Consider the following 21,356-nt stretch of genomic DNA (forward strand, 5'->3'; position numbering starts at 1 on the left):
AAACGCCCCATCAGCTCCCCAGACTGAAAAGGTGACAGTTCTGCCAGGAGAGCAAATGAGGGGGGAGCAAACGGAAGCAGGAGCTCAAGAAGAAGGCTGAATTTGAAAGTGAGAATGGAGCCGGGCATGGTGGCTCACACCTGTAATCCCAGCACTTTGGGAAGCCCAGGTGGAAGATCACCTGAGGCCAGGAGTTCAAGGACAGCCTGGGCAACATAGCAAGACCCTGCCTCTATTTTCACATTTATAAAATAAAGAAAGAAAGTGATAATGGGTTGATCTGCCACATCCTGAAAAGAATATACCCTGAAGTGGAGTTCTGAAGCTGGTAGATTTCCAGTGGCCTGGGAATCTCCAGAAATTATAGGTATTATATTCTCTAAAGGATCTGAAACCCTAAAAGGTTTAATAACCACACATCCAGGGTGATTTTAGAAAAGGGAGAGGAGTGAAAGCAGAGGGAGATGGTAGAGGCGGAAGTGGAGGCAGGAGGGATGAACAGGAAGAGCAATCATAAGCAAAGGCACTCCAGAGAGCTGTGACAGCATAAGCAGCAGATAACTGTTTACTAAATAAATTAGGGGAGTCAACATTTTAGTTCTTAGGCACCGTACTTATTTATACAGTATAAATATCATGCTTTTGAAATTGAAAGAATCACACAGGATAGAGGGAGGGCAAGAGAAAAAATTATCTTCTTATTTGAAAAGGTGAAAGAATTAAAGCCTGAAATAAGCACGACATATGCTATGAAAATGTGAGGATATAGACCTCCCCAATTTCTGCTATTTCCATCAAGGGTAAATGAATTTGAAGGTGCTCTGGGCCCAACACTGGCCACCTCCCTTACAGAAAGGTCCTTACGGTTGTAATGGCCAATTGCTAGAGCCACACCTCCCTCATTCCCCTGCAAACACCTTTTCCCAAAGTTCAAGCAAGACTCAAGCTTCCCTTTAAAGGCAGGCCATTCTTCAGCTAAGAAAATAACAACTGGCATCGCTGAAGGGCATTTTGATGTTGAACAACAAACAAGTCACTGAGAAATAAAATCCAGTCTCAACTTCTATAATCCAAGAATATCTGGCCCACATAAATGCACAGCCAAAAGAACTAAAATGGAGGAATAAATAGCCCCTATAGTTTCAAAAAGGAAGAACCAACAACTCACCCTTCATCTGCCAGGTGTTTGTGTGTGAAGGCCAGGAGGTCAGCTGCCCTGCCTGTGCCCTCACACACCACCACCGGGTCCTTGTCCTTGACAGTCTCCCACACTGACAGGATGACGTTGGGACCGCCTTCCACCACCAGCCCCACCACGGGCACGCCTTGTCTTGAGCCTATTCCAGACCACAAACAATACCACACTGTTAGAGAATCCCTATCTCAGACAGTCGACCATTTTGACTTCCAGACACAAGTCTCTCAATTACCACCTATGTTCATTCCTCGCACTGGCGCCTCTCTCATTTAACCCTGGTTTGCTTAGATCAAGACCAAGCCGAAAACTTGGACTTCAAATAAAATGTGGCATAAATATGGTGAAAGCATCTTCAAGATTTTACCAGGTAAAAAGGTTTTCAATAATTTTTTAAAAAATAGGTATTCCTTAAGAAATTGTAACTTTCCATTATGGGAAACTCTGAAAGTATCTAAAAGTAAACAGAACAATATAATAGATCCCAATGTGTTCATCACTCATCTCCAAAAATGAGCAACCTTAACCAGTTCAATAAACATTTTAATTATTACTTATTTATTTATTTAATATAAGACTAGGTCTCACTCTGTCACCTAGGCTGGAATGCAGTGGTGTAATCACAACTCACTGCAGCCTCGACTTTCTGGGCTCAGGCAATCCTCCTGTCTCAGCCTCCTGAGTAGATGGGACCACAGGTGTGTACCACCACACCTAGCTTTTTTTTTTTTTTTAGTTATTTGTAGAAATGGGGTCTCCCTATGTTGCTCAGGCTGATCTCAAGCTCCTGTGATCTTCCTGCCTCAGACTTTCAAAGTCTTGGAATTACAGGTGTGAGCCACCACACCCAGACTCTATAAACTTTTAATGGTGGTTATTTCTATGAACAAGGTAGGATGACAACCCTCAAAGACTTTTGCATTTCCATTTATTCCATTTTTTATTGTTTGAATTTTTTATCATGACTATATATTACCTTTTCTTCTTGCAGACTACGTGACCCAAGGCACTCTCTCTCTCTCTCTATATATATATACACACACATATATATTACTTTATTCAAGTAAGAGAAAGAACAAAAAGGAATAACTGCAGAGTCATCCTTTTAAAAAAGATGTAAGCAAAAAAGCTTACAGAATAATATGCACAGTATTATCCTATGTATATTTTTAAAACAATATACATAGACACGTATTTTATATGTATATGTGCATATACCTGTATGTATAGCATGTTATATAAATGACCAGAAAATTCTGGAAGGATACACATCACGCTATGAACAATGGAAAAGAGAGGGAAAGGTTTAGGAAAATGTTGAAAAGGGACCTTGACTATTTATTCTATAGATTTCTTATTTGCTTTATGTTTCCACACCACACATATATTGATATACTACATTTAAATAACTATATTTTATTTTATTTTCCAAAAGAAGAAAATTTGGCAAGCAATGCCACACTCACCCCTGAGCAAAAGAGGACTTTACTCTGGGTCCCATGTTTTCGGGGGCCCACACTGGCCTTCCTCTGGCCACACCCCTGCCCTCATGGTGAGGCATCTACAGGGTCAAGGGTCAAGAGAAACCTGTGCTCCGTCCCTAGCTTACTAGGATGCCCAAAAAACACCACGTTGCTCAGTACTTCCAAAAATCCAAGGTTTCCAAACTCAAGTCTGGCCTTCCAGATATATGTGTCAAGATAAAAGGCTAGGACATATTTTATACAGTTAGCTAGATTTAAGGCATTTAAATCTCTAGACATATAGTATGTGGCCTTCTATGTATATCCTGTGTCAGGCTCTCAAATGTTAGGGATGGGTCGGTTAGCAACCATCCAAAAACTTCATTCCATCGATTTAGTAGCTTTGACATTCTACTCTTTTTCCGTACACCTCCACCTCATTATTTTCTCCATATCACTAAAAAGCATATCTATGATGTACCAACTAATAGACATAGGGTTTCTTTAAATAGATAGTCTTACAAAAGCCAAATGAAGTGGCAAAAATAGTATGAGGCACAAAAGTAATAGAAGAAAATTTCGATTAATATTGTATTGATTTTGGAATAAAAACACTTGTAAGGGAATTTTTTGTATCTTGTGTAATAAAATGTCATTCAGCCATTAAAATGTACTAAATTATACTCATTGACATGGAAATATGACCATGCTTAGTAGGAAAAACTACAAAAGAAGCATTATGAAATCATCCCAGTTTTTGCTTAAAAGATGTTACTTGTGTGTGTGTGTCTGCATGTGTGTGTAGAAAATTTGTGAAAATATACATATGAAAAGGTTAAGAATGGTTAGTTTTGATGGTGAGATTATGGAAAACTGTCCCTTTCTTCTGTTACATGCTTTCTTTGCGTTACCTGAATGTGGAAGTATATAATACTGTTACCGGCCGGGCGCGGTGGCTCAAGTCTGTAATCCCAGCACTTTGGGAGGCCGAGACGGGCAGATCACAAGGTCAGGAGATCGAGACCATCCTGGCTAACCCAGTGAAACCCCGTCTCTACTAAAATATACAAAAAACTAGCCGGGCGAGGTGGCGGGCGACTGTAGTCCCAGCTACTCGGGAGGCTGAGGTAGGAGAATGGCGTGAACCCGGGAGGCGGAGCTTGCAGTGAGCTGAGATCCAGCCACTGCACTCCAGCCTGGGCAACAGAGTGAGATTCTGTCTCAAAAAAAAAAAAATAAAAGAATAATAATAATAATAATAATAATAAATACTTTTACTACTCGAAAAAGAAAAAGAAATCAATATGGGCATTTTTGTGGAAGAGGAAGAGAATTCAATTTCTGTTAGGTACACTTTTTTTTTTAAATTTTTTATGGAATCTCACTCTGTTGCCCAGGTTGGAGTGCAGTGGCACCATCTTAGCTCACTGCAACCTCTGCCTCCTGGGTTCTAGTGATTCTCCTGCCTCAGCCTCCTGAGTATCTGGGATTACAGGCACGTGCCACTACGCCGGCTACTTTTTTGTATTTGTAGTAGAGACAGGGTGTTACCATGTTGGCCAGGCTGGTCTTAAACTCCTGACCTCAGGTGATCCATCTGCCTCGGCCTCCCAAAGTGCTGGGATTACAGGTGTGAGCCACCATGCCTGGCTCACTTTTCTTGAAGTAATAACTTATTCCTACAAAATCAAATATATTTATGGCTTTTTCTGAAAAAAAAAAAAATCTTACTGATACACTAGTAAAAATTGGTTTAAAAAGAAAAAAATGTAAAATTCTTGCTGAGAAATCTCGCTAGACAGCTGCCTCTACTGTAAGGTCCCAGGGTGAGGCAGGAATACAATATTGGACTCCAAATTAAAAGTTCCTAGAACAGACATTCCAGGAAAGGGCACTCTTCTCCTTTGAGACTTGGATTATGAAAAGATACAGAGGCATCAGAGCCTATGTTTCCTATCTTGAAATTACATCCTTAGAGTCTTACAAAACAGAAGCTGACATTGGCCATATTTCAAATGGCTGAAAGCCAGCAACTTTATAATGTGAGTCTTTTTTTTTTTTCTTTTTAAAGTATTCTCTGCCAACAACAAGGGTTTGCCAGGGATGCCAAGAAGACTGGCTGAAAAGCAATAAAATAAATCAACCACAGGTTGGGCACGGTGGCTCACACCTGTAATTCCAGCACTTTGGGAGGCCAAGGTAGGCGGATCACTTGAGGTCAGGAGTTCGAGATCAGCCTGGCCAACATGGTGAAATCCTGTCACTACTAAAAACATAAAAAAATTAGCCAGGCATGGTGGCGGGCGCCTGTAATCCCAGCTACTCAGGAGGCTGGGGCAGGAGAATTGCTTGAATCAGGGAGGCAGAGGTTGCAGAGAACTGAGATCACGCCACTACACTCCAGCCTGGGTGGCAGAGCGAGACTCAGTCTCCAGAAAAAACAAAAAAGTCAAATAAATCAACCACATATTTAAGTATTTTCATGCCATCAAAAATAAAACCTTTTTTGATCATATCAACAACAAATACAAATATGGTAGCCAACCTCCCTCATAAGCGTGTTAGGTATGAAGATCAGCTTGATACATAAGAATTTTGAGTTCCTCGGCCGGGCGCGGTGGCTCAAGCCTGTAATCCCAGCACTTTGGGAGGCCGAGACGGGTGGATCACAAGGTCAGGAGATTGAGACCATCCTGGCTAACATGGTGAAACCCCGTCTCTACTAAAACATACAAAAAACTAGCCGGGCGCGGTGGCGGGCGCCTGTAGTCCCAGCTACTCGGGAGGCTGAGGCAGGAGAATGGCGTGAACCCGGGAGGCGGAGCTTGCAGGGAGCTGAGATCCAGCCACTGCACTCCAGCCTGGGCGACAGAGCGAGACTCCGTCTCAAAAAAAAAAAAAAAAAAAAAAATTTTGAGTTTCTCAAGGGCATGTCTTCTCTTTCTTCCTTGTGTGTGTGTGTGTGTGTGTGTGTGTGTGTGTGTATATATATGTGTGTGTGTGTGTATATATATATGTGTGTGTGTGTGTATAGGTGGCTTCTTGTTTTTGCTGTTTTTATATGGGTTCTCCTTAGAATAATAAATGTTACTAGTTCACTGGAATTGACTCCACAGTCAGCAAAGCCTCCAGATAAATCCTAAGTTTCAAGGTCTTTGAAAGTGGAAATGTCATCCGCTACTATAAGCACACTCAGGGTTGTTGCATTCACACTAAAATGGGCAATCAGCAGGGAATAAGAAAGACAAAGACTCTGACACCTCTCATGGGGCATACATTATAGCACTGCACAGAACCCCACAATGTAGGTGGTGGGCAAAGGTCAGCAGAGGCAACAGGACATTTCCGGTAATATTTCAGGCCCCCAGTGGATCCTTCTCTATATGGATTCTTCTTCAAGGCCCTTCTCTGACCTCTCTTCCTTCCCTCTGCTCTGCTGGTCTCCCTTCTCCCAGCCATCCCTTCCCCGCAGAAAACCACATACCTGATCCTCTCTCCCCTTCTCCTGACTACATAAGCCTCAGAACCCTTATTCACACTAAGAGTTAAGCGAATGACCACAAATCCCAGAGTCCCTCCTCTCCTTCTACCCCACAACCAGGAGATGATCACTGTACCAAAGGAGGGAGAAAGGAAGGAAAGAAATAGACGTTTATTAAAGACACACCATGCACCCAACACAATTCTAGACATCCCTAATACACATCTTCTCAATTGTCACAACAAACATTAGAAGTAGATAGTTCTTTCCATTTTATAATAAGAACATAGTTTGACAGATGTTAATGCCATTGGCCAAGGTCACAGGCACAAAATGACAGAGCTTCAATCTGTCTGATTTCACTACATTCTGCTGCCTCCAGGGATCAAGGCCAAAAACGAAACGGACTTCCAGCCTTTCATTTTTTCAGCCAATGCTCAAAGGCTGAAGAGGACTTGAGCCTCCTAAAGGCATTCCCGCTCCCTGGCACTTTGTCCCAAAGAAGTATTTTGTGGAAGATTTAATTCGGCACAAGAGGCAGGGGTTCCCTTTCTGGTGCCTTGAACCAAAAGTCTCCAATTTTCCAGGCAGCACTCAGCCCTCCTGCTCTCCGTAAAGAATTTACGCTTCCCTGCCCACTGGTGCATGCTGATTCTGGCACTCCCTTCTCCTCTCCCTCTTCGAGATAAAACTACCAAAATGTCCCTCTTGAAGCACCACTGTGAGCATGACACAAACGTGACACTTTCCAAGGTCCTATTTCTTTTTTTTTTTTTTTTTAAGACAGAGTCTCTGTCACCCAGGCTGGAGAGCAGTGGTGTGATCAGCTCACTGTAACCTCTGCCTCCCAGGTTCAAGCGATTCTCCTGCCTCAGCCTCCTGAGTAGCTGGGATTGCAGGCATGCACCACCACACCTGGCTAATTTTTGTATTCTTAGCAGAGACGGGGTTTCACCATGTTAGCAAGGCTGGTCTCGACTCCTGACCTCAGGTGATCCGCCCGCCTCAACCTCCCAAAGCGCTGGGATTACAGGCGTGAGCCACCGCACCCGGCCCCAAGGTCCCTATTTCTAAAAAACCTTGTCAGGTCTTAACCTCTTCCCTGCCTAGGCCACCCCACCCACACATGAAACGTCATCTTCCCTGACCATCAAAGCTCACACCCCTAGTACCCTCAAGCTAGTCTCTTTCATGCTCTTCAGCCACCCCCCTTCCCACATGGCTATCTCCCCTCCTCTCTCCCTCCATCTGTCCAACCCAAATGACTCTTCAAGGATCCACTAAAGTCTTCATCCCTCCAACATCTCCCAAACACTTCTTCCTCTCTCTCAACTGTCACCTACAAGTCTGCACTGTCTTATGTTCTGCTTTCTTCTGGCTGTGGGTTCACTATGTTTACTTAATCCCTCTGGCTGCTCTAAGACAGGGGCCAACTTGGGCCGCTCTACTCTGTGCAAGCGGTAAGTGAGCACCTTGACCACAGTGAACCCATAGCCGGAAGAATGCAGCAATCAGACAGTGCAGACTTGTGGGTGACAGCTGAGAGAGAGGAAGACATTTTTGGGGGGATCATGGAAGGATGAAGACTTTAGTGGATCCTTGAAGAGTCATTCGGGTTGGAGAGATGGAGGGAGAGGAGGGGAGATACCCATGGGGGAAGGGGGGTGGCTAAAAAGCATTAAGGAGACTAGCTGGAGGGGACTAGGGGTGTGAGCTTTGATGGTCACGGAAGACCACGAAAGACCTCAGCAGACTTGTAACCAGACCAGTTGACTGAGCCCCTGTGATACTCACGGCAGTGTATTTTCTGCAGAGAGAGGTACTTCTCCAGGTTCCTTCTGAGCTTCATTTCATTTCCATACTTGCCCACAGTCCCATCATCAGACAGGATGAAGTGCGAGTGCATGCTGTTGAGTGTTGTGAGCTTGCTGAGGGGGTTACCCAGAGTCTGGTACAGGCACACCACCTGAGAGACAGCAAGGACAAGGGAGGGTCAGAGCTCTAGATCCCTCCCCAGGCTCACCTGCTCCAAAGGCCTATCTTTATGTGCTAACAGAGTTCCCATCTAGTTCAAAAAGCATTACTTGCGGCCAGGCAGGTGGCTCACGCCTGTAATCCCAGCACTTTGGGAAGCCGAGGTGGGGAGATGATAAAGTCAGGAGATCGAGACCATCCTGGCTAACGTGGTGAAACCCCGTCTCTACCAAATATACAAAAAATTGGCCGGGCATGGTGGCGGGCGCCTGTAGTCCCAGCTACTTGGGGGGCTGAAGCAGGAGAATTGCTTGAACCCCAGGAGGCGGAAGTTGCCGTGAGCTAAGATCGTGCCATTGCACTCCAGCCTGAGCAACAGAGCGAGGCTCCATCTCAAAAAGAAAAAAGAAAAAAAGTATTACTTGCAATTTAGAGCAGTGCTTCTCAAACTATCTGTGGTATCAATTTTTTAAACTTCCCATGTTTTAATGGACCAATATGTCATCCTACTATGAATAACTAGTAGACAGCTTGTGATACATGAGAGTCACAACACAAGTTCAACAATATTGAAACATACCCTGTTCAGCAAGATTAGCCTGCTTTCCAGGTACTTGAATGACCACAGCATGGTCACATTGCTGACAGTGGTTCTAAATATTTTTTTCTTTTTTATTTACTTATATTTTTTTGAGGCAGAGTCTTGCTCTGTCACCCAGGCTGGATTGCAGTGGTGTGATCTCGGCTCACTGCAACCTCTGCCTCCTGGGTTCAAGCAATTCTCCTGTCACAGCCTCCCAAGTAGCATATGCGCACCTCCATGCCTGGCTAATTTTTGTATTTTTAGTGGAGACAGGGTTTCACTCCTGGTCTTCTTTTTCATTTCTGTGCTTACCTTGTTTCAACCCATTAAAAAACAGTTCAAGAACTGGCACCAGTACATAGACCACACCATTATTCAAAACTACTGTCTTTTAATAGATTTATTCCAGAATAATATTTTGACACTGACTTTTCTCTAGTATTCCAAACAAAATAAAGACTAACAGCCGGCCAGGTGCAGTGGTTCATGCCTGTAATACCAGCACTTTGGGAGGCCGAGGCTGGCGGATCAATTGAGGTTAGGAGTTCAAGACCAGCCTGGCCAACATGGTAAAACCCTGTCTCTACTAAAAATACCAAAATTAGCCAGGCATGGTGGCATGTGCCTGTAGTCCCAGCTACTTGGGAGGCTGAAGCACAAGAATCACTTGAACCTGGAAAGCAGAGCTTGCAGTGAGCTGAGATCTCGCCACTGCACTCCAGCCTGGGCGACATAGTGAGACTCCATCTCAAAAAAATAAATAAATAAAACAGTAGAACAGCCAACCAGCCAAACAGCATTTCATTCATTATAAAACATCAAAATCTTTATTACATTAATGGACACTTTCTTAAGCTGCTCCACTTAGTATTTGCTGTTAGAGGCAAGAGCACAGTATTTAGAGTAAGAAAGCCCAAGTTTAAGTCAAGTCTCTTCTACTTACTAACCTTAACTCTGAGTAATTCTTGCCTTCTTTCTCAGGCTTATTTTCCTCAGCTATAAGTAAGGATGATAATAATGATAATTTTTATTCAGAGGGTTGTTGTGAGGCTTCAAAGAAATAATGGATGCAAAAAGCACTATGAACTTTATAAACATTAGACTTTAAATGTTACCTTTTTAATTTTGAAGCATGACACTGAGGCAAGAAACCAAAAGAAAAATGATTGAGAGATTTAATATATATTTTGTATTTATTTTAAAAAGATTAAAAATAATATAAAATAAAAACTATGAGAAATGCAGCATACTTGACAAACAAAATTGTTAATAGGCTGAATTATAGGATCTTTCAAGGCTAGGCACAGAGAGAGGCTCATGCCTGTAATCCCAACACTTTGGGAGGTCAAGGCAGGAAGATCACTTGAGGCCAAGGGTTCAAGACCAGTCTGAGCAACATAGCAAGGCCCCATCTCTAAAAAAAAAAATTTTTTAAGAATTAGCTGGGTGTGGTGGTGCTAATGTAGACGGGAGGATCACTTGAGCCCAAGAGTTCAAGGCTGCAGTGAGCTATGATCACACCATTGTACTTTAGTCTTGGTAACAGAGCAGATTTTGTCTTAAAAAAAAATTGAAAGTCAATAAGTCTAAAACCCCTGCTTGAAAATGTACAAAAACCATGTGAAGAGATGTTGAACCTCACTAGCAATCATGGAAATGTAAATAAGAAAAATTAGGTATTATTGTATACCTTAACCGAATGGTATCGCTTGAAGAAAACAGAATACTCAGAACTCAGTGGGCATCCACATACCCTGTTGATAAGAATATGAATTGTTTTGTTTTAGGGCTTTTTTTGTTTTTTGTTTTTTGTTTTTTTGGTGGTTTTTGTTTTTTGGTTTTGTTGTTGTTGTTGTTTTTAGACAGGTTCTAATTCTGTCGCCCAGGCTGGAGTGCAGTAGTGCCAATCCGGGCTCACTGCAACCTCTGCCTCCCGGGCTCAAGCAATCCTCCCACCTCAGCCTCCTGAGTAGCTAAGATCACAGGCACACACTGCCATGCTGGCTATTTTTGTTGTTGTTGTTGTTGCTGTTATTGTTGTTGTTGTTTGTTTGTTTGAGACAGGGTCTCACTCTGTTGCCCAGGCTGGAGTGCAGTGGTGCGATCACGGCTCACTGCAGCTTCAACTTCCCAGGTTCAAGCGATCCTTCCACCTCAGCCCCCTCAGTAGCTGAGACTATAGGCGCATACCACCATGCCCAGCTAATTTTTGCATTTTTTTTTTGTAGAGACAGGGTTTCACCACGTTCCTCAGGCAAGTCTCAAACTCCTGGGCTCAAGCAATCTGCCAGCCTCAGCCTCGGCCTCCCAAAGTGTTGGGATTATAGGCATGAGCCACCACGCCCGGCAAGAATGTGAATTTTCACCACCTTTCCAGAAGGCAATGTGTCACATTTTAAATGGTTATACAGACTGGTCCAAGCATTCCACTTTGAGAATTACTTCTAGGGAAACAAGCAAGCTAGTATCAAAGATCTACATATCTTATCACAATATTATTATTATTATCCTCAAAAGTGAAAAACAGAACATGACCTAAATGGATAATAATAGAGGAATCATTGATTCAATACAGTACAGTATGATACTAGTCGACATGAAAAATCAAAATGTTTCCTTGGCCTCCAGACGTGCTCTGCTAATACTGGGTCCCACTGGCCAGTCACAGTGGCCGGCGCCTGTAATCCCAACACTTTGGGAGGCTGAGGTGAGTGGATCACGAGGTCATGAATTCAAGACCAGCCTGGCCAACATGGTGAAACCCCATCTCTACCAAAATTACAAAAATTAGCTGGGCATGGTGGCAAGTGCCTGTAATCCCAGCTACCTGCGAGGCTGAGGCAGGAGAATTGCTTGAACCTGGGAGGTGGAGGTTGCAGTGAGCCGAAATCGTGCCACCGCACTCCAGCCTGGGCAATAGAGCAAGACTCCATCTCGGGCAAGGCAGGGGGAAAATACTATGTCCCACTAAAAGCAAGCAGCCTTTTCTCGAGGGAACAAAAAATGAGCCTGGAATATTTTTTCCATACTAAAAAGCAGGGAAGTCATGATAGATAATAGAATTGTGTGAAAGGACTGAGGAGACAACTTGGAAACACTCCCCTGGCCAAAATGGGACAATTTGAACATTATTAAGAATAATAACTGCATTGATTAATGGATTGAAATATGACAAATATGTTTAAATTTATGAGTTAAGAAAACTCATCATTCACCTTTCATTATTTTGAAAACTGGCAAATAGAGAGTCAAGCATTTATTCAGCCCTTCCTATTCAACTGTACCACAAGGTGACTGGTGAGAAAACATTTATCTATATGGAGTATTTAGGTATTAGAGTGTTAAGTACATAGAGCAGGCAAGCTAATAAACAAAGAAGGACATTATCATTAAATGTCAGCATGTTGGAACTCTGTTGAAATAATGAATCTATGCAATGACTGCTAATGTTGTAAAAAGAGAGACCACCATATATTACAAGGGAAAGACATACATCCTCCTATGGCATAAACTTACACAGAAAACCTGAACCTGATCATACCTCTCGATCAAACTACCAATTTACAGAAAAGAAGCAAAGAAACATGCTAAACCCTGCTACAAAAGATAAAATCTGGAAAATCCAAGCTGTAGGAAACTCTTCAGAACAAATGACCCAGTTTCCTCAATAGATAAATTATACACACATAAAAAAATGAGATGGAGGTAAAATCCATAGATTAAAAGTGACAAAAATAAAAAGCAAGTCAAGAGACATATTAACCCATCACAATGTATGAAACTTTTTTGGATAATGAAATCACATCCTTAAATAATGAAGACTTAAGAAATCATGTTTTTGAAAAAAACATTATGAAGCAATGAAAATTTTGACTAGACTGGATAGTGAGTGATACTCAGATATTCCTGCCAATTTTTTAGATATAATAACTTCATTGTGATTATATATTTTTCATTGTCCATATATTTTAGAAATAACTACTGAAATATTTATAGACGAAATTATTGGATGTCTCAAATTTGCTTCAAAATAACAAGGGCATCAGCTGAATGGATAAGGGAAGAGGGGAAACAAAACTGGCTATGAGCTGGTAACTGTTGAAGCTGGAGATACATACATAGGAAAGAGTTCACTTTTCTAACTTCTCTACTGCCTAATACGTTTGAAGTTTTCCAAAATAAAAGTTAAAACAGGCTGGGTGAGGTGGTTCACACCTGTAATCCCAACACTTTGGGAGGCCGAGGCAGGAGATAATTCAAGGTCAGGAGTTCGAGACCAGCCTGGCCAACATGATGAAATCCCATCTCTACTAAAAATACAAAAATTAGCCAGGCCTGGTGGTGGGCGCCTGTAATCCCAGCTACTCAGGAGGCTGAGGCAAGAGAATTGCTTGAATCCAGGAGGTGGAGGTTGCAGTGAGCCAAGACTGCGCCGCTGCACTCCAGCCTGGGCAACAGAGCCAGACTCCATCTCAGAAAAAAAAAAAAAAGTTAAAAAATCCATAAACATGTCTGTATTAATCGACATGGAGAAATAACTATGGCAAATAGGTAAGCTAAAAAAAAAGCAGATTTATGGCAGTCAGTTCTGTTGTTACTATTTTTAAATATACACTTTTTTTTACTGTTCATATACACACATACATAGAAAAAATTCTGAAATGATCCTCACAGAAATATTAACAGTAGTCATCTTTCTTCTTTAGAACATTTTCTTATATCTGATATTTTACTGAAAAAATATATTAGTCTTACAAAGAGACTGAGACAAGACCATTCTCTTTAAAAGAATACATAGGATCAAAGAATCAATACACAAGAAGGAACGAAGCAGAGTAATACAAGATAACAGATGAGAACTAGGAGGGCCAAATTAAGAATGTCCCTTGTTTCACTATGGGCAAACCACTTCAAGAACCTTGACTACGACCTTAAATGAGACAGAAGTCCTTGAAGGGTTTTGCACAGAGGAATAGCATGATCTGATTTGTATATTTTAAAAGAATCATTCTGGCTACTATGTTGAGACTATGCTGTTAGGAGACAAAGGTAAGAGTAAAGATGGCTATTGCAATCATTCAGGAGACAGATAATGGTGGCTCGGATTCACTCAGTAACAGCAAAGGTAGTGAGAAGAAGAAATCAGATTTTAGATATATTTTTAAAGTGGAACTGATGGATCAAGTTTGAGTTTGAGAAAAAGATCATTCCAGGATTAGTCCAAGGCTTTTGGCTTGAGCAACTGCAAGGGTGGGACTGTCATCTTCTAAGATAGATTGAGGGAAGCAGCAGAAAGTCAGGAGTTGGTTGTGAATATATTACATCTGTGATGTTCATTCATTAGACATCCAGGTACAGTGTTAAGTTGGCAATTTGCACACGTGTTCATTTGCTTTTGTTATGAAAGGATTGTCTACTTACATCTTTTCCAATAAGGTCTCTCTGGTTCTCAATGATACCCCAAGGAGGGATTCCAACTGTCCAGATTTTTCTCAAGGAATGAGAGGAATGGGATTTCAAGGCATCCCCAACATGCTTGGACACTCCTATGAACAACCAGTTTAGAAGTCAAACTTTAAGTCACAAATCGTGTAAAACAAAGAGACTGCCAGAAAGAGACAAATAAATAGGCAAGCATATGTGAAGGGCTATTCTTAGGGAGAGTTGTTGGCACAGTGGAATCAGTTTCTGATACTTCGGCTTCCTCTATTCTTTCTGGACACCTATTCCTCTTATCATTACCTCTCTCTACCTGACAATGTTCCTCTGAGCACTTTGGGCAATTTCCGCCTACAACTTCAGATCCAACCCTACTCTTGCCTAAGCAAAATGCTGTGCACTGTCCTTCCTCAGCAAGCCCAGCCCTAACATTATGAATGGTTTATTATTATTATTATTATACTTTAAGCTCTGGGATACCTGTGCACAACGAGCAGGTTTGTTACATATGTATACATGTGCCATGTTGGTTTGCTGCACCCTTTAGCTCATCCTTTACATTAGGTATTTCTCCTAATGCTATCCCTCCCCCAGTACCCCATCCCCTGACAGGCCCCAGTGTGTGATGTTCCCTGCCCTGTGTCCAAGTAATCTCATTGTTCAATTCCCACCTATGAGTGAGAACATGCGGTGTTTGGTTTTCTGTTCTTGTGATAGTTTGCTCAGAATGATGGTTTCCAGCTCCCTCCATGTCCCTACAAAGGACATGAACTCACCCCTTTTTATGGCTGCATAGTATTCCATGGTGTATATGTGCCACATTTTCTTAATCCAGTCTACTATTGATGGACATTTTGGTTGGTTCCATGTCTTTGCTATTGTGAATAGTGACACAATAAACACACGTGTGCATGTGTCTTTATAATAGCAAGATTTAAAATCCTTTGGGTATATACTCAGTAATGGAATTGCTGGGTCAAATGGTATTTCTAGTTCTAGATCCTTGAGGAATTGCCACACTGTCTTCCACAATGATTGAACTAGTTTACAGTCCCACCAACAGCGTAAAAGCGTTCCTATTTCTCCACATCCTCTCCAGCACCTGTTGTTTCCTGACTTTTTTAATAATCACCATTCTAACTGGTGTGAGATGGTATCTCATTGTGGTTTTGATTTGCATTTCTCTGATGGCCAGTGATGATGAGCTTTTCTTCATGTGTCTGTTGGCTGCATAAATGTCTTCTTTTTTTTTTTTTTTTTTTTTTTTTGAGATGGAGTCTCGCTCTGCCGCCCAGTCTGGAGTGCAGTGGCCGGATCTCAGCTCACTGCAAGCTCCGCCTCCCGGGTTTACGCCATTCTCCTGCCTCAGCCTCCCGAGTAGCTGGGACTACAGGCGCCCACCACCTCGCCCGGCTAGTTTTTTTTTTTTTTTTTTTTTTTTGTATTTTTTAGTAGAGACGGGGTTTCACCATGTTAGCCAGGATGGTCTCGATCTCCCGACCTCGTGATCCGCCCGTCTCGGCCTCCCAAAGTGCTGGGATTACAGGCTTGAGCCACCGCGCCCGGCCAAATGTCTTCTTTTTAAAAGTGTCTGTTCATATCCTTTGCCCACTTTTTGATGGGGTTGTTTGATTTTTTCTTGTAAATTTGTTTGCGTTCTTTGTAGATTTTGGATATTAGCCCTTTGTCATATGGGTAGATTGCAAAGATATTCTCCTATTAAGAATGGTGTTTTTTAATCCCTAATCTTACCCAATGTTCCAGCAAAACATCCTGCAGATATGTCCCTTGCTCATTAAGGCAAACTAATTTAATAGTTTTATATACACAAATATTTCAAAGCTAATACATTGAGGAGTAATATGTTAATGTTTTCCCTTCTGGAATTAATACTAGTAATTAGTACAGTAACCAACACTTACTGACACACAGTAACATTTCAGTAAGTGTTGGTTACCTTTGTATGTATTCACACTTTAAGTAGGAACTTTTAAAATCTACTTTATAGGCAAAAATTGTGGCAATGAGAGTTTAAATAAATTGTCCAAGGTTGCAGAGCTTTGGACAATTTATTTAGAGCTTAGATTTTGTAGAGATTGGATTCCAATTTAGGCAATCTGACCCTTTTTAAGAATAGACTTTATTTTTTAGAGTAGTTTTGGGTTCACAGCAAAATTGAATGAAAAGTATAGAGAGTTCCCATGCCACATCCTGCTCCCACACAAACACAGCCTCTCCAACTATCAGCATCCCCCATGAGACTAGTACATCTGTTACAATTGATGACCCTACATTATAGGGTCATGACTAATAGAATATGACTATTCTCCATAGTCCACAGTTTACATTAGGGTTCACTCTTGCTGCTGTACATTCTATGAGTTTTGACAAACATACAATGATGTATATCCACCATGTTAGTATCACTGCCCTGAAAATATTCTGTGCTCTGCCTACTCATCCCTCTCTCCTCTCAGCTTCTGGCAACTGCTAATCTTTCTACTGTCTCCATAGATTTGCCTTTTCCAGAATGTCACATACTGTAGTTGGAATCATACAGTAAGTAGCCTTTGAGATTGGCTTGATCGGACCTTTAAATAACTATACTGCATTGTAAGAGTTATTCTTCCTATGTGTGGTACTGACCCTATATGTGTCATTAGCACAGAAGGAAAAGTAACCTGCATATGGCATGGATCTGATGCTTAGCAGCTAAATCACTTCCTCTTTCCTGGCATCTGCCCTTCCAACTCAGTTTTTTGAACCTCTCCCAGAGCCATCTCTAGAATCTGGGATCTGGATCACAGGCACACATCAATATCAAGCGTGGAGCCATCCACCCCAGTAGAGATTCCAATTCCATGGTTTGGCATGGTGTGCCAACATTGTTGTTATTGTTTTAAGCACCTTATATGTGATCCTAATACATGTCGTTGGTTGAGACTCTTCATAAAACCCAATCTGACCATGTTATCCCCCATTCATCCTGCTGTTCAAATTCCTTTCAGGGCTCCTTGCTACGTAGAGAATAAGACTTCAGAATGGCACCCAATCTGGCTCCAGTCTCCTGTGCAGTCCCTGTCCCCTGCCACATGGCACACACTCCAGCCAGGAGCTTTATCACTTCTTTCTACACATGCCTTCATCTCTAGCTGTGTGCCTAACCCTGAGCTGCCACTTCTTACTAATGCCACTTCCTACCTTTCCCACAAGACCAATGCCAAGTGCTATATCCTTCCCAAGACTTCCAAGGTGCCCTCAGTTGAAACTAGAATTCATCTCCCTCTTCCTTGCATTCTCAAAACACTTCCTTTGAATCTCAACTATAACCCAATCAGCATCAATTTCTCACTAGTTGCTTTTTGTCTGTCACAGCCCAACCCATCACTAAATCCGGGGTCCATGTTACTCCTCTTTCATTCCTAACACCTATCCAAATGCTTTTCACATAGTAGATTCTTAAGGCTTGTGGCATTCAATTTAAGTAAATATCAAAGATTCATGCCAAATTATGTTCAACTATGGTTGAGAAGCCTGTCAAGAATAGACAGAAGCTCATAAGCAGAGTTCAAATTTAAACGTGCACGGGAATCCTCTGGGGATGTTGTTAAAATGTAGGTTCTAATTCTGCAGGTCTGGGGTGGGGCCTGAAATAGGCACTTTCAGCAAGCTCTCAGTTGATGGTGATGCTGCTGGTCCAGGGACTAATCCTTAAGCAGCCAGGCCACAGAGGAGCTGTGGTTGAATCAGGTCAGACTGATTGTTTTATGTTGTTGTTTTCTTTTTTTTTTTTTTTGAGGCAGAGTCTCGCTCTGTCGCCCAGGTTGCAGTGCAGTGGCTCAATCTCGGCTCACTGCAAGCTCCGCCTCCCGGGTTCACGCCATTCTCCTGCCTCAGCCTCCCGAGTAGCTGGGACTACAGGCGGCCGCCACCACGCCCAGCTAATTTTTGGTATTTTTAGTAGAAACGGGGTTTCACCTTGTTAGCTAAGATGGTCTCAATCTCCTGACCTGGTGATCCGCCCGCCTCAGCCTCCCAAAGTGCCAGGATTACAGGTGTGAGCCACCATGCCCGGCCCTTTTTTTTTTTTTTTTTTTTTTTTTTTAAGACAGGGTCTTGCTTTGCCACCCAGGCTGGGTGCAGTGACATGATCATAACTCACTGCAGCCTTGACCTCCCAGGCTCAAGTAAGCCTCCTACCTCAGCCTCCCCAGTAGCTGGGTCTACAGGTGCACACCACCACATCCAGCTAATTTCTTAATTTTTTAGAGATGGGGTTTTGCCATGTTGCCCAGGCTGGTCTCGAACTCCCAAGTCCAGGTAATTCACTAGCTCTCAGTTTCCCAAAAGGCTGGGAATGAACTACTGCATCTGGCCTGACTATTGTTTAGCGGAGATCCAAGTATTTCTCATTTCCCATTTCTTTTGTTTATATGAAGTATTCCAATCATCTTCACACTACTCTATTTGTGTTCCTTTAGGTTAGCTGGACATAAACTCAATGATCTTTTTAAGGCATTAAGTAAAATGAAGCATGACATGCAGTTAGTTATTCAAAGAAAAAGCCTTGCCCAAGCCTGTCTTTTTAATGAACAATGTGAAACTTCCCTACCTACCCACTTTTTTACTGGAAATCAAATAAGAACTATACAATGGACTTAGAATTCTGCCAACTTCAGTTTCTTCCAAGAATGTGAAACAATCTCTACAAAACAGGTACAATAAACTATGTGTTACCTATTTGTGATGGGCCAAATCCCTTGGTTTTATTTTGCTTTGTTTTTTCAGTCATTCACTTCCTTCATTCCTTTTCAGCCAAAAGAAACTTTGTTACGTCAGTACAAGGTGCTAAATACTTAGGCAGATAGATGTTCAGGCCCTGGCCTCTAGTACACAACCAGAAGGAGAGCTAACACACTGACTCATCCTAGCCTGTAAGGCAAAATATCAACATTCTACAAGTGCTACAGGCAGTAAATGCTGTAGAAATTAAAAGACAAAAGTGAGTAGCTCTAGTGGAGATATTCAGGAGGCTGTTTCATGGGTGTGTTGGCATCTTGTGTAGATCTTAAAACATGGGCAAAATTTGATAGGAGACACTGGGCAAGCCATGCCAAACCAAAAGAGAAAAAAGTAAAGGGAAGATAGAAAATTACAGGTTAGGCCGGACACGGTGGCTCACGCCTGTAACCCCAGCAGTTTGGGAGGCCAAGGTGGGCAGATCGCCTGAGGTTAGGAGTTCGAGGCCAGCCTGGCCAATATGGCTTCTCTACTACAAATACAAAAATTAGCCGGGCATGGTGACAGGCGCCTGTAATCCCAGCACTTTGGGAGGCTGAGGCAGGAGAATCACTTGAACCCGGGAGGTGGAGGTTACAGTGAGCCAAGATTGCATCATTGCACTCCAGCCTGGGTGACAAGAGTGAGACTTCGTTTCAAAAACAAAAAGAAAGAAAACTACAGGTTAGTAACAAATTGGTAAGAGACAAGAGTTTATGGAATCACTAGTTCTCAATCCTGGCTGACATGCTTCAGTAGCTCTGGACAAAAGCCTCTAATTCATCTGGGGAAGAGCCTGTACATCAGTACTTTAAAAGCTCCCCAGGTTGTCCTTCCGTGCAGACAGTTCACACACACTGAATCAAAGAAATACGGTCAGAGCCCACCATATAAAGTTCTTGAATTTCAGATTTCAAAGAGTGTAAAAGAGTCAGTGATTGAGACGGTGAGTGTTTTGGCAATCATGTAGTTAAAAAGAAAAAGTATTTACTCATTCCCAAAACACACAATGCAAGTTTTACCCACATCACTGATTTCCCAAGTCTGAGAAACTGACAATGATTACAAGAGTTTAGCGAAAGTCCAGGCCTACACACACTATGCACTTGCATGGATTCATGTCCCTTCTAGCCTTGCTGTAGTTGGGAGCTCAGGAAAGACTATTTTCTTTTCCAGAGGTTTATCTGAAGTTACATTAAAATAGTATATTCTGACAATGGCAAAAACACATTCCAGGAAAAATCTACGATTCTTCTGGGTTTATTTTCTAGTCACTAGGATCTTTCTTCCTCACAGCCCCACGTATCCTAGGAGCACTACAGAGCAGAGATTATGTGGCACACTACCTGATTCACAGTTAGGAGAAAAAAGAGAGAAGAAAGAAAGGAAGGAAGGAAGGAAGGAAGAAAGAAAGAAAAAAGGAAGGAAGGAAGGAAGGAAGGAAGGAAGGAAGGAAGGAAGGAAGGGAGGAAGGAAGGGGAGAGAGAAAGAAAAAGAAAGAAAGAGAGAGAGAGAAAGAAAAAGAGAAAGAAAGAGAAAGGAAAGAAAGAAAGAAAGAAACTAAGAACGAAAAAAAAAAGAAAGAAAGAAAGAAAGAAAAGAAAGAAAGAAAGAAGGGAAAGAGGGAGGGAGGAAGGGAGGGTGGAAGAGAGGGAGGGAGGGAGGGTGGGAGAAAGGGAGGGAGGGAGCTTTACCTGTATTGATGCCTTCAGTTATTATCCACGCTCCTGTTGTCTCTGCAGCTTTAACCAAACCTTGGTTGAAAATCTCTTTAAATTTAGAGGGCATAGTAAAGTTCTGGATGCCCCCATGGACTGAGATCACCAGCTTGGGCAGTTCCATTTTCCACTCTTTCAACATTAAATGTAACAGATGATCCAATTTTGTATCATAAGAAGTTCTAATATACTGCAAGAAAAGCACATGTAGGTGAACAGAACATTGTAAAAAAGATATGCCAGGCACAGAAACAATGAGCACCCAGCAGGGCAACTGAAATGGCCAAAATCTAAAAGGAAGTATGTGGGATCTCTTTAAAGTTCATCTTCATGTAATGGAAATATTTACTTTTAAAAGATCCCACACTCCCATTAAGTTCCTTCTGGGAATTACAGGTCACTGTAGGAAAGCTTCCTCTGGTTTTCAAGGCTGGCCCTCCAATGCTCTCCAGAGAACCTGGGGTGAGGCAGAAATACTTCAAACAGGCAGGGTGCAGTGGCTCATGCTTGTAATTCCGGCACTTTGGGAGGCCGAGGCGGGTGGATCACCTGAGGTCAGGAGTTCAAGATCAGCCTGGCCAACATGGTGAAACCCCGTTTCTACTAAAAATACAAAAAATTAGCCAGGCATGGTGGCACATGCCTGTAATCCCAGCTACCTGGCAGACAGAGGCAGGAGAATTGCTTGAGCCCAGGAGGCGGAGGTTGCAGTGAGCTGAGATCA

The 21,356-nt window shown here is 42.3% G+C and overlaps 1 protein-coding gene across 6 annotated transcripts in view; it reads right to left on the minus strand.

Moving 5' to 3' along the window:
- The window catches only part of TRPM6 (transient receptor potential cation channel subfamily M member 6), a 193,504-nt gene that overhangs the window by 103,161 nt on the left and 68,987 nt on the right, over window positions 1–21,356 (minus strand). For 5 of the 6 annotated variants that reach the window (XM_050761467.1, XM_050761466.1, XM_050761470.1 and 2 more), the window contains 4 exons: window positions 20,609–20,822; window positions 14,118–14,242; window positions 7,934–8,105; window positions 1,169–1,337 (listed from right to left, as the gene is read on the minus strand). In XM_050761467.1, the coding sequence (XP_050617424.1) occupies window positions 1,169–1,337; window positions 7,934–8,105; window positions 14,118–14,242; window positions 20,609–20,822 (680 nt within the window). Of the gene's footprint in view, window positions 1–1,168; window positions 1,338–7,933; window positions 8,106–14,117; window positions 14,243–20,608; window positions 20,823–21,356 lie in introns of those variants that run through there. The other variant, XM_050761471.1, reaches the window with a different exon arrangement.

Source organism: Macaca thibetana, chromosome 15, assembly GCF_024542745.1.
Source record: "Macaca thibetana thibetana isolate TM-01 chromosome 15, ASM2454274v1, whole genome shotgun sequence".
Taxonomy (NCBI): domain Eukaryota; kingdom Metazoa; phylum Chordata; class Mammalia; order Primates; family Cercopithecidae; genus Macaca; species Macaca thibetana.